Below are 14,468 nucleotides of genomic sequence, written 5' to 3' on the forward strand. Positions count from 1 at the left end.
AAAAAGGTGGGCGGCGGCATCCAAGTTCATTCATTCATGAACCGCCACGTGCTCTCGTCGTAACATTTTTCATCTTCGTGCCAATCTGCTTCCAGTCTATCAGCTCTGCTGAGACTCGGCTTTGCACAACTTTGTGTAGTGGCGCAGATCTTTTTTATATAGATGGGAAATGATTTGGACGTTAATATACCATGCCAGAGTGATAAAGTCTACCTTAAGAGACACCTTACTGGTCTTTCAAAGCATCGTTAGTCTATAGAGGAACGAGTTCCCGTTTGCGCTTGTGCATGGCATGTCTGGGAGATAGTTCACAATAGGGATATCATATTGCTCCACACTAAAGTACACTTTTGCTTCGCATACATCCCACCATTACAGCACTGCATTTTGCATAGACTGATGAAAGCATACCAAAACAAAGAAAAAAAAGCTGGTCTTTGCGTATTGCGAACAACTGCCTGCTCATAGCATCGCCAGAACCACGGTCGTAAAAGTCGCAGTCTTCACCGCTATGACTTCCCTCAAAACCTGCTCGTACTGCCGAAGGGTGACGTAACGCCACCACCAGGCTTTTATGTGGAGTCAATACCCTGTTCTTCGTCGTTGTAGCATCGAGGGTCTTGGCGTTCTATAAATGAGGCATGCAGAACTCCCATTTTTTTGGCTACGATTATGTCTGAAGCGGTCCACTTCAGCATCGATCAAATGGCGCTTTGAGGTGCTCCGGACAGCCCTCTTTCATGGCATAGATCGTTTTCGATTATGTCGAGTAGCAAGAGCTGCTTTTTATACCTTTTATTTCAGTAAATTTGCTGCCACATGTTTCTTACAAGCTTCGTATTGCCACTGAAGTGCTCGAAACTTTTTTATAGATAGCGTCATCAAAGTTACTTCGCGAGTTCGCAGCTCACCGCTAGTCTTGCAACGCCTGCATTGCGTGCTTGAAAGTTTGGCATAAAGAAAATGAATTCCTTGCAGTACAGGTGCGACGTGGAAACCCCTGTGAAACTAGTAAAAGATAAACGAGTTAAAAGCGGACAAAATTGTGCCTCAAATTTTCGAAACTGTTAGTACTACTGCTAAAGCAGAAAATGTTTGTTCACGTTTCGAACAAGGCACGCTTCCATGGCAACTAAGAAGTTGGTCGAAGTGTTAATGATGGCGAAACAGTTCGTTCTATTTTTATTATTCAAAGCTTCAAGTGCCCGTAGATTCTGTCTTGGACGGCTCCTCTCAAAACGTTGCTGTCTAAAACATTTCTCGATTGAAGTTGCGTGACCAGTGCGCCATAATGTGGGGCGGAAACTCGATAAAAAAAAGGATTCTCTGGCGTCTCCTGGACGTTTTATGGCCCATAAACTGTGGTCAGAATTTCTTCATAAGAAGGCTTTCCAGTAATAAGAAAAAGTAAACCAACCATCGTCGCTAAATGTGCGTTGCTTAGGGGACCATCTGGTTAGGCCCTAATACTTGAACAAACTGACGGCAGCACTGAAAACTGGATATCGGCACATAGGGTTGGGCATGCTGCAGACAAGTTATGAGAGATTGGAGGTGTTTGTATTCAGATGTACATCGCAATCGTTCATATATATTTTCCTCGCTTCAACAGAAGTTTAATTGTGAGTATGCATTTTTCCTATACGTGCCTTGCCTTTGTACTGTTTCGTTGAGCTCAATTTTTTTGTATATTACCATGCCTATTTAGCAACTTCAACATCATTTAGCACCTTGTCACCATCTAGCGCTTTGGTTCGTATATTAAAATTATGAGCATTGCCAAATTCAAAAGATTTATGCAGGGATCCTTTATTTGAACGAACGTCGGTTAAACGAATAACTTAGAATAACAATTTTTTAGAAAATCCCCGAAGGTTTTTGCATGCATGCCATGCGAACATATATCACTTCAACGAGCTTCTGAATAGTGAATATTGTGGTTACATGAACCTTATCTGCGGACCTGAGCCCATTTTCAGATCAAATAAATGAATTTTCGTGTTCTTCAGCGCTGGCTTAGCAGATGCTTGCCGGCACCAAAGAGCCTATACAGCGGCAGTGGTGCTACATCGCTTCCGCGGGCAGCACCCGCAAAACCAAACGACCATTTCGAAGACAAAAACGAGCCACGAGCGCTCCAGTATCAGCGCAGAGTGGTCAGAATTGAAAATTGTTTCCAGTGTGTTTCGGCAAATGAAAGAACAGTGCAACAAAGAAGTTTTAAGGGCTGAGGTAGTTTTAAACCGACCATCTTAAGCCGAGGCTGTAGGGCATATTAAAAAGTTGCGGGACTTTGTGTCGCAGCAAACAATAATTTCTGGAGGCAGCTCACACGAACGTAGGCTATCTGGACAGGTCTGTCACTTCCTGCGCTTTAAGAAAACCATGTACAAATGATAATTGTTCAGCTATTTTCAAGATAAGTTGTATTTTACGCACTTGACTTGATTTCTGCTGTGTTTAGAAAAAATGCTTAACCATTCCGAGTACTTCGTACTCAACTATGGAAGAGCACTGAGCCGTACCGCTAAAACCTTCGCACCAAAAAGATTACCTACTAAAAAAAAACTAGTATCAGAAGGACGCACTTTTCCTGCTGTGGACAGCGCTGCTACTCTTTCCAGTGAATAGTCCCCTTGGTGAACTTTCAGTTATGTTTACTATTTTCTTGGGTCCTTTGAAGTTCCCTCAACTGAGAGTGCACTCTATAGATGATGTGCAATGTCACCAAGGTTGTGAAGCCACACTCAAGAGGATGATAAGCTAAACTCTTATACGTAACGTGGACCTTTATCTTGGGTGCTGATTACGCGCCACAAAGTTGGCTTGGATGTGCCGATATTGATGGGCTGATCTTGTGTGCTGATATTGATGTTCTCGTGCTGACTTTCTCATGTTGCTGTTCTGATGTTAATGTTCTGATGCTTATATTCTGATGATGTTTCGATGTTGATATTTTGATACTGATGCGTGGGTCCCGTTGTGCCGGTGTAGATTTTCTTCGCACCACCATACCGTAGTTTGCGCTGACCCAAGTGCAGATACAATTGTGGATAGCGTCCTTCGACCATCATGTTCTCAGCCATAACAACCTTGTTTAATGTTTACGGCAAACATCGAACTAGATTGCTGTCAAATATGCGCTACATTTACCCAGAAACCATGAAACACTCTAAAGTAACCCGAAGAACAAGCAACTTTCTCACGATCCTCACCACTACGCAAATGTAAAAAGACCACCACAGCGCGAATCAAGTACTTGTAAGGGATAATCAAGAACTGTGACGACGTGGCCTTGTTGGTTCTACAGTTGCCCAAATCTCTCTCTGTCATTTGCAAGCGGCTACCTTTTCTGTGTATATTTGCTGTATGACTGAGTCAAGTTACAAAAATGGTGGACACAAGTGCATTCCATATACCACAAGCCCATAAAACATTTTTTGGAAACTTCTCTCATCACGTGGCACTGACATATAGAAAAGTCCAAATTGCGCGCCACCGTTAAAAATTTGGGTGATGTACGCCACTAACCGTATGAAGCGCAATAAACATACGCACCATAAGAGGGGTTGTGTCTTATGGCTGTGAACCTCTTTTTACACTGGCATACCATTGATATGTGGGGTTTAACGTCCCGAAACCACCATACGATTATGAGAGACGCCGTAGTGGAGGGGCTCCGGAAATTTGGACCACCTGGGGTTCTTTAACGTGCACCAAAATCTGAGCGCACGGGCGTACAGCATTTTCACCTCCATTGAAAATGCAGCCGCCGCAGCCCGGATTCAATCCCGCGACCTGCGGGTCAGCAGCCGGGTACTTTAGCCACGAGACCAACGTGGCGGGGCTGCACGGGTGTACCGTTTGTAGAATTAGTGCCCTCTAGAGACTATAAAGGCACAAACTATATTTTCCTTAGCCTCATCCTGGGTCATCGTTCATTCTGTACACCAAGGATAGGAATTTGAAGCGTTAGCTCTTTTCTTGTTAAGCACAACATTATTTGCAACACACACACAATAAAGGCAGGAAAAGTATAGGCATACTATTTGTAGTTACTATGGTGTAGATGTGGGAAAAGTAAAGGGCACGAAACGAAAGCTTGCCGCAGGCAGGGATCGTACCTGCGACCTTTGAATAACGCGTCCGGTGCTCTACCAGCTGAGCTACATCGGCAGTCATCGCCTGTCATAAGAATTGTTTTTTTTCCACAAAATACTGCACGCACGTGTGACAAGGGTGAGAACAGCATCAACGTTACTTTTGTCTTGTTGGATACACCTTTGTCGGTAGTGTGCTCAGGTTTGGGTGCACGTTAAAGAACCCCCGGTGGTCGAAATTACCGGAGCCCTCCACTACGGCGTCTCTCATAATCATATGGTGGTTTTGGGACGTTAAACCCCACAAATCAATCAATCAATCAATCAATCAATCAATCAATCAATCAATCAATCAATCAATCACCTTTGTGGGTAGCTAGCAGCGCTCGTGCGCCGTGTCAGGTCTTCTTTGCGTCTTTGCTTTTGGCGTTACGTACCGTTTCCGAGGAATAAATTTGATACAGTGACACTTTCGCAAACATTGTGAATGACATGAAACAGGGCCACGACTGTCCCCGCATTACTTGTCGCTATTGCTGGCCGCTGACTCGGCGTTCTGTGTAAGGGCTTTATTGAGCTCTGGCAAATTGTCCCTCCAAAGTAGCGGAAGACGCCGGAATCAAGACAAATAGCCAAACTGATATTTACCCACGTGGTCGTGCCACACTTTATAGCTGTGGTGTGATTGGGGGTGTTTCTTTGTAAGCAGTAGTAGTCGGATGTGATTTTCAACCAAAAAAAAAGAAATTTCTTGCTGGGCTGTTCCTCGAGGAAGCGGAACTGTTGAAGAAGACCGGAAATAATTTACTTGAGACCGGCTTCGATAGGCGTTCTGTGCTCCACCAGCTGTCACTTTCTACTCCCTCCTCTCGCTACCTTCACAAGCAGGGCAAGTCGCCGTAGCAAGCAGAGTGCGTCGATAGCTTTTCTTTCAGAAAAACACAGACAAGAAAACAACGGCATTAAAAGATTAGGCAATATCGCTTAGTCCGCGCGAGATTTCTTATAGCTAACCTGTTTTTTGCGTGTGCTACTTTTTTTAATTTATGTGGCACAGTTCAGAAGCAGGAAGCGGAATTAAAAGATAATAACGGCCTCACGTGACGCTACTAATTTTTATTTCAGTGGGAGTCGGGCATAAGCTGACATGAGTGGAACTGGAAACAAACATTCTCGAAGTCTTTCTTATCGTCGCTAAGCTGCCAATGTACAATATAGTCTACTGTTAAAGGGAACACACGAATGGACATCATCAGTATTCCTGACCCTCTAAGAGCAAGTGGATTAAGAAACAATCTTCATGCAAGTTAATAGTCTGTCAAGAGGAAACGGTACTTTTAACCACCAGTAGTTTTATGCATATCTCAGCCGATATAATTCCGTAGGATAGCGAAATCTAAACGTGCTGCTCACGCAGGTGTTCCCTTCAACAGTGGACCTGTCTGTACGTCGCGTAGAAAACATAATAGTAGAAGCTTGCTTAAGACAACGTCTCCGATATCACACAAGGGTTCACATTGTAAAGAGTGCACTAGTTTCGTCGCATTGTACTCGTTACACTCTCTTACGGTCCCTTCATCTTTCTCAACATATCTTTAGCCTCACTGAATGGGTGCGAAAAGCTTAAAAATAAGAGAACTGAAAAATCTACTCGCTAAATTTGTTATTAAATTTTTTTCTGCGAAGGCTGACGTCTTAAGAAAGCTATACGCATCAATTACGACAGTATTATAAAATATTGAAATATTTCCCCTTTGTAGTCATTGGAAATGCCCGGTTGCGTTAAGGAGCGGAACGTAGGTCTTTACTGCGAAGAGACCACTGCCATTTCGGAATTTTGAAAGGGCAGGTTGTCACAATTACCAGAGGTAATAACTACGACTGGGTATAGTTACCCCAGGCAATAACTACCGGGTGGTAATAACTACCAGAGGTATTAACTATGAAATGTATGCTACCACAGGGTATAACCACCTAAAAATCTGTACATTGCGTGTAGGAGCAATACTAGTATAACATGATAATTATTGATCCAGCCCATACGGTCATAGGGCACCATATCCATGTTCTAACATTCTAGAACTTGTTTGCCTATGCCTGTGTTGGTTTAGGGTGTCATTTCTGGGGCAGTTCTTTACACTCGAAGACAGAATAGGGAAGAGACAGAGTGCGACGTGTTTGACGTCAAGTTTTCATGCCACCGCACAAGCTTGGAGGTCTACTTCGTCTGCCAACTTTAACCGCCGAAAAACTGTCAGTGGCGGGTGCTCCTTCGTCTATTCCCGATCCATTCTTCACGTTTCAAGCACTTCGAACCGGACAACCTATTCGGCAGACATGCTCTATTATGTCATGGTCGTCGCCACGCATAACTCGATGTCATGGACGTGACGGAACACGGGGCGCCGTTTGTATGACGACGATGATCAAAACTTTATTACTCCCAAAAACGTGGACTGGCCGAGAGGTCGATTACGCTGCTTAGAGGTGGTCAGCGGGGATCCCTTGAGACACCTCGGCCTTCAATGCGCGTCAGATTACCCGGCATTGCTTTCCGAGGCAGTGATGTGCAGAAGGGACTCCTATGTATCTTCTGTGCGATAAGCGTCAGCGTACTGTGGGCACGTCCATGCCATGTGTACGAGGGTGGCCAATTGTGAGCAGTATTTACAGTGTGGTGTCACGAGGTGTGGGTATCATTATCATCATCAGCCTGGCTATGTCCACTGCAGGACGAAGGCCTCTCCCATGTTCCGCCAGTTAACTCGGTCCTCTGCTTGCTGCTGCCAATTTATACCCGCAAACTTCTTAATCTCACCTGCCCACCTAACCTTCTGTCTCCCCCTAACCCGCTAGCCTTCTCCTGGAATCCAGTTAGTTACCCTTAACGACCAGCGGTTATCCTGTCTACGCGTTACATGCCCGGCCCATGTCCATTTCTTCTTCTTGATTTCTGCTATGATATCCTTAACCCCCGTTTGTTCCCTAATCTACTCTGCTCTCCTCTTGTTTCTTAAGGTTATACCTACCATTTTTCTTTCCATTGCTCGCTGATTCGTCCTCAATTTTAGCTGAACCCTCTTTGTAAGTCTCCAGGTTTCTGCTCCATAGCTAAGTACTGGCAAGATACAGCTGTTATATACCTTCCTCTTGAGGGATAGTGGCAATCTACCTGTCATAATTTGAGAGTGCTTGCCAAATGTGCTCCACCCCATTCTTATTCGTGTGGGTATATACGTATGAGTATACCTTGCTATAAAGCCAGGGGTTGGGGAAGACACATGTCTAAAGCTTGCACCACAGGACGGCATCCCGTCGAGGGGCGCCGTTTAGAGCAACTACTTTTCACACGACACGTGCGTGCTTGCCATCGGATACCTCGCACGCTGTAACACCGCTTTCACCAGTACGTACCAGAACGTATTGCGCAACGCTCTGTGTTCGCAGAACAAGTAAACACCGCAGCGCAGGTGCCGATATCCGACTGTCCGACACGCCACGTATGCCGCCCACTTCGAACGCTTTTCGCGCACTCGGTATCCCAGGCTTCGATCCAACCGCTCGCAAGTGCGTGCCGAGTTGAACTGCATAAATCGATTTCACAAAGCAACCCACTGCCCATTGTGCTGACGTAAGACGGCTTCATTTGCGGCAATATCACGGCATAATAAGGATTGGTGGGAGTGCGGTAAAATGGTTGTTGCAACGAAAATTCAGGAGTCCTTTCTGTATCGATTTAAAAAAAAAGAAAAGAAAAAGAGGGGTAGGGTGCAGTGAAGCTTGGCGTGGGTGGGCAGAACATACTGTTTTTCTTTCTTTCATTCTTTCTTTTTCTTCATTATTTTCTTTTCTTTGTTGTTTCTTTCTTTCCTTTTTGTTTTGTTCTTTTTTTCTCCTGCTATTCCTTGTTGTTATTTACTTCGCTTTTTGGTTTTCGTCTTCCTTCCGTCATTTTTTTGTTGCTTAGGTTTCTCTTTCCTTTTTTCAACTTTTTCTTTCTTCTTTCTTACCTTCTTTTTTCTGTTTTCCTTTCATTTTCTTTTCATTTCTTTGTTTCCGTTTTCTTTCTTTTCTCTTCTTTCCTTCTTTCTTAATTTCCTTCACCATTTCCTTCGTTGCTTCGCACTGTGCGATGCTCCCCCCAAAATCCACGCCGGGAACTGCCCCACTGCGGTGGTCTAGTGGCTAAGGTACTCGGCTGCTGACCCACAGGTCGCGGGTTCGAATTCGGGCTGCGGCGGCTGCATTTTCAATGGAGGCGGAAATGTCGTAGGCCCGTGTGCTCAGATTTGGGTGCACGTTAAAGAACCCCAGGTGGTCGAAATTTCCTGAGCCCTCCACTACGGCGTCTCTCATAATCATATGGTGGTTTTGGGACGTTAAACCCCACATATCAGTCAATCAATCAACGCCGGGAACCGGACTTTTATCTACGCGCTCAGCAGCGCAACATTTCAGTCGCTATACGCAACGACGATGGAAACGCGTGCATATCCAAATAGCGAGAAAATGCGGCAACGCCAAATGACATGTGGCATCGACGAAATATCAGACTGATGTATCAGCGATTGCTCATAGAGCCACCATGGCCTTGTTGAAGAGGTGGCGCAAATTTTGTTTGTAAAAAAAAAACAACGGCGCATGTATAAACGCATAGGTTACAGGCGCTTTACTGTACATTCACGCAACTGGTAACTTGACGGCGTGCAGTTCTTCGCGTGCGATGCCAACACCATGAAAATCAGCAATCAGTAGCAGCAGCTTTGCTTGAAATAAAATAAAGGGTGTGACAAAATCTCGCCTGGTTGACAATGCACATAGTCAAAGTTAAAATGGATGCGTCCACCAGATATGAAATGACCACTAGAAGGACGTTCCGGTTCTTATGCCGAGACCTTGTTCATTCTGAAGAAGGCCCCCGTTGCGGGGGCCGTAACGTCTTTCATTCTTTTTGATGTTCTTTTTGTGTTTGGTTAGCGTAATCCCCATACCGTTGACAAGGATCTTTGCCTGAAAAGAAACTTCCCAAACATTTATCGTCATTTTATCACCTATGCCCTTAAAGAAGAACACCGTATAGCAAAAAATGCAAAATAGAAATCCTTAGGCTATTTGAACAACGTGACAAATTGCTTTGCAGAGACTGTAACGAACTTTCGCGTGGAATCCGATTATCCTGGAACGCAAGAAAGAATAGGATGCAACCCTTGACAGCAAAGAACCAAGCTGTGACAAGCAGATGTAAAAAAAACAAAAGCTATTTACTTTGTCCTTACTAAGTACGAAACAATGCAGGGTATCAGACTGCGTTCCTTGAGGTTGCAGCCGAAGTCTTAGACGAGATTTTTCGGGAGCTCGCTTGCTAGCTACTCTCGTCTCCTCCTTCCCTGTTCAATCACTGATATCCCCTTGCGGGACTTTAGTTTCTTTGTTCTTGGATAGGTCTGGCGCACACAAGATTTTCTTGATCTTTCTCTGGAGGAATAGATCTTACAACGACGGTCCAGATACCTCGCGCGATTAGGAAGTGGAGAAAGATCAACCATTGGTGATTCGGGAAGCCGTCAGAGTTGGGACAACGCCGAATAGAAAACACGGTCTGTAGCGCTTTCCGGCTTCAGGAATGAGCCCCATCTCAGAAATAGTTTTCGCACTATCTGCCGGTTCAAGCTTTTATTGTTTTACTTGGTTATACAATGACTGTGCAGGGCATCATTCACATAACCCGATGGGCCACGAAACACGCATACGCTTCTCGCTTGGCGTGTGCCCGCTTGGTGTCTGTGCGTGTTATTACTCACGTGCATCACACCTGTTCCCTTAAAATAAGATGTTTCATAAGGCAGTCAAAACACTAGATGTACCTTGCAATTGCAGTAAAGTATATGACATCAACGTGCGTTCTTCAATTGGTGGTTTTGTGTTGTGTGGGTGCATTCTTATTGTAGCGAAAATGAAGCACAGCGACGATGTGCCCATGCAAAAAAAAGTATATGTACTCATTACTGCACATAATGTGTAAGTTAATGCTAGAGCATGCTTGAGCGGATTGAAATGATCTTAGTGAGAAGCAGGCGGAAATGGCAGACGCACTCGATAGAGTTTTGAAAACGGTGCATAACTTCGCAGCTGTCCGTATTACAGGTCGTAAGCTTGTCCATAATTTTGGTATGCGCAAAGATGTTCATGTAATACCGGCATATACGGGACCACGGTATCGACACATTGTGTCGTTTTGTGCTACCACAATTAAAGACGTGCTTGGTTGTTTTCTCCTAGTGCCCTTGAGGTAAGCAAGGTAAAGAAGGGCAACCCATTTTGTATAAGTCAACTGACAAGAGCTTACTCTAGCAGAGAACTATAATGTACTAGCCAAAACAACGCCTTGCTTTTCTGGTTCTTCTCTACCAACTAGATGGCACCACCTATCCGGCCTTTCACTTATACGCTCACGTTATCCGGTGTAAAGCTAACAAAAGGAAATTTACCTAAAAACTAAGACCCTATGAAGCTTATTGATTGGTGGTTGGGCGCCACCCCTTCTGCACCGTTATGCCCACCTAATGTCTAATTTTATTTATGTCATTTGTACGTTTTGAAGTGTCTTGTTGAACGTGCAATCCTCATTGCCATGTAGTCATGAATTTCTGTCCACAGAACAACCAATTCTCGCTAATTTGTCATTACCCTTCGAGATAATGTGCCAGATACGCCATTCGTATTCTTCACATGCTATCATGCACAGGTCTGCCCAACGACCTGAAGCTCTACTGGCAACAGTACCCATGGCGACTGGGCGAGGCTCTGTGTCGCTTCAGGGCCTTGGTGGCAGAAGCCACTTCGTACGCCTCAGTATTGACCATCGTGGCGTTCACTGCAGAACGTTACGTGGCCATCTATCATCCTCTCTTTCTACAGACCACATCAAGCCTGACTCGTGCCGTGCGCATCATCGCCATCATCTGGGTGAGTCACATAGTTGACTCATGTGAAACCTTGATCACGTGTCGTCCACGTACTACGTTTCATGCATCAGCTGTATTGCTTCAGAAGCTATGCAATAAGTTTTATTAGCGGAACGTGCAGGTTCGCCTGCCTCATGCTTCGATTTCACCTCCGCGATTGGTTCGACTGTACACTACCAGAACTAATCGCCGAAGTGTTGACACGGAAACAAAGATACTCGAAGCGACTCTGAACAACCTATTACTACCGTATAAGTGACAGGGTTGGCTTATTTCTAAGGCACAGATCAACTTCATTTGCTCTGTCTAAAAACAAAAAAAAACGTCGTTACAGCTTACAAAATTGTAGAACAAGTACCTGGATCGAACGTCTCACCATATTTCATAGCATTGCACCTGACATAGGAAAAGTCATTGTGCAAGTATTAGTGTATAGTAATGGCTTCCCATGTACGACCGATTAATCATTTTTGAAAGAGACATACTTTCTTAGTGCACAGGGAACGTTAATCAACAGTAAGACCATAATGACGTTCTGTGTTTTTTATTTTTATGAAATTTGTCCCTAGATACATGTAGAGAAAAAGATTCAAATCACCTGTCGTTTGAGACACAGCTATACCCGGCCGAAAATATTACAAACTACACAGTATCTATTTGCCATGATGAGGCGGCATCCTTTAACAGCTACTTGGGAACTCGTGTATCTAAGACGTAGCATCCCTAGTCACTTTCATCGAGATATCTAAAATGAGCAGAGGCGATCGCTCGCACTCACTCTAACTTGCCTTGAACAAAGATGGATGACGGCAGTAACTATACTGAAATGATCACCGAAGTCATCATGGATGACAGCAAGAAATGGGCTGGGAAAATTATTGAAGACAGCAGACTTGTAACGGGGGTTACTCACCAACAGCGACTTTGTGACAGTGAGGAGTATGACTGTGTGTGTGTATACTTCCCCTCTCTCTTTCTATTTCTCCTCCTTCTCACAACCTCTAACCTTCCAGTATTCTCATCCTTTTCTCTGGTGTAAGATAGCATACCCTTTATTCTGTACTGGTTAGCACACCCGCGTTAATTGCACTCTCTCTCCTCGGCATTCTTTCTTTCCTTCGTTTAGACAAGGTCAATCACATTCTGAACCTATGAAAGGGATTGGTGTAATTAAGAATGGTACCAAGCTAGGAAAAATCAACTGGGGAAAATCTCAATGGTGTTGAAAAGATTCGTCGCTGTACAGGGACAAAAATCAACGAACACCTTTCTTCAACTGTTTAGCTAAAGCGTCTTAGCAGCCACAAGCCAAATTATTGTGAATGTCGAAACGTAGCAGCCAAATGAGTCTGTGTGGAAAGTACCCTCTGATTCAAATGCAGCCACCTTTCTACCTCAAAACTACTTGATCACTCTTTCTCCAGAAGAACGGGTCTTGTTACACTGTCCAAGTCCATTCTCAGTACATACAGGGTTGAAAGCGTTGTTGTGCTTCTGAAGTAAAACTTGCCCTAGAGACTGCTGTCACACAATGCCGTAATCTCCTTTCCTTTTTTTTTGTTCATTTTTCGAGCGCCACTTTTCTGCACATTGACTCTCTTCATTTAAACTGCAGGCTGCCAGCAGGTCTAAGAACTATCTAACCTCACTGTTGTTTACCTGTTTCCTTCTTCTTTCTTCGTAAACATTGTGTGTAGTAGTGTACCATGCAGATAGGTGCCTGTCTGTAGCCTTCTTCAGGTCACCACTTGCTCAACAACAGAAACTGTCAATACTACCTTTACACTGCAAACACCCTGTACCGCAGGTGTGGGGCTGTCAAAACAAGCCGAGTATCCCGCCCATAGATAAACAGAGCGGACAAACAACGAACTCTAGAACACTAACGGGTGGCGTTGCCGACCTCTGGAAACCCTGAAAACCATCTCCGGCTGGTAGAAGGGATAAGGGAATCGGTGGCTAGCTATGGCATAGCTAATTGGAATGAGGAAGTCACCCACCTCTGGCTGAAGAGGCCGTGCTCCTGGTCACAAAATAAAGTTTAACTCTCTCTCTCTTTCTCTTCGTAAAGACATTGACCTGGATGCCATGTCCAGTTCCAGCAAGACCGACTGCTTAACGCTTGCATTGTCGTGCTTTTCCTTTCTCATGTGATCAGGTGGTGTCGCTGGTGAGCGCCATACCGTTCGCCATCTACACTCGGGTCAACTTCGTCGACTTCCCTGTTGGCTCGGGTCGCGTGGTGCCCGAGTCAGCTTTCTGTGCCCTACCGATGGACACGACTGCGGTCAGCCTTCCCCTGCTGCAGTGCTCGACGTTCGCCTTCTTCTGCCTTCCCATGACAGTCATAGCAGTGCTGTACCTCAAGATAGGAATGCGGTTAAGGAGCCAGCCAGGACCCGGGCAGCAGGGGAGGCACCAGCGCAGACCAGTGCACAGAATGCTAGGTAAGGTTCCGCCCCCCCCCCCTACCCCCTACTCTCGTCCTTGTGATATGTGCTCATACTTGTGACTCTCATGGGAGCTGACTTCCGGCTGGTTCATGTAACATCACATTAAAAATGAAACAACAGAACAATTATGGGTATCTTTCTCTCCGTCCAGGCTATGTCGTTATAGTTTTTTGTCTTGTATTTTCTTCGGCTTCATTTGATGTAAATAAACATATAATTTTTCTTTAGGCACTATTGAGTGTGAACTAACAGTAGCGTAAACGCATTGCTATTTCTAGGGATGTGTGCAAACGATATTAATGCATAATAGCCTATAACGTATAGCAGTGAATGTGAGGAAGTTTGACGACTCGGGATGAAGTACATAAAATTTCAAGCATGCATTTTTTCTGTTATGTTTTGCGACATGCTTGCTGGTGATGCTTGCCGTTCATGACAAACTAACTATCGCACGAGAAAGTCCTAGCTTCACAGATTAGCAATTCTATGCCTTTTTAAATTAGACCTATTATGTGAGAGGTATCAATATCCTCTCAATATCTTCATTCAAACCAGTTCATTTTGAGGATAACGACACCAATGTTCTAACCTTTGTTTCACACAGTGGCGGTGGTCATAGCGTTCTTCGTCTGCTGGGCTCCGTTCCACACCCAGCGCCTTCTGGTGGTGTACGTCAGCCCCACCCAATGGACTACGGGCCTACGCACTCTCAACGAAGTGCTCTACTACACAGCCGGTAGGTACTTCACTGCAACCATGTGACCAAGAGTATGCAGGGCATATCGTTGATGCATTGGATGCCTAAAAAATTAAAAAATAAAGAAGCAATGAATGCACGTGCATACATTGCACAAAAAGTGCGTAACGGCAAAATCGACAGGATTAACACAAGGAAACTTAAAAGAACGGCGATGCATCGAGGATCGTTTTACTTGTTTCTTGTACTTGTA

The 14,468-nt window shown here is 44.7% G+C and overlaps 1 protein-coding gene across 1 annotated transcript in view; it reads left to right on the top strand.

The window, feature by feature from the left end:
* The window catches only part of LOC119165748 (neuropeptides capa receptor), a 98,904-nt gene that overhangs the window by 79,610 nt on the left and 4,826 nt on the right, over positions 1 to 14,468 (top strand). Inside the window, exons 3-5 of the mRNA XM_075871344.1 lie at positions 10,846 to 11,066; positions 13,224 to 13,512; positions 14,123 to 14,254. Coding sequence (XP_075727459.1) covers positions 10,846 to 11,066; positions 13,224 to 13,512; positions 14,123 to 14,254 — 642 coding nt within the window. The remainder of the gene's footprint in view (positions 1 to 10,845; positions 11,067 to 13,223; positions 13,513 to 14,122; positions 14,255 to 14,468) is intronic.

Source organism: Rhipicephalus microplus, chromosome 8 (genome assembly GCF_043290135.1).
Source record: "Rhipicephalus microplus isolate Deutch F79 chromosome 8, USDA_Rmic, whole genome shotgun sequence".
Lineage (NCBI taxonomy): Eukaryota > Metazoa > Arthropoda > Arachnida > Ixodida > Ixodidae > Rhipicephalus > Rhipicephalus microplus.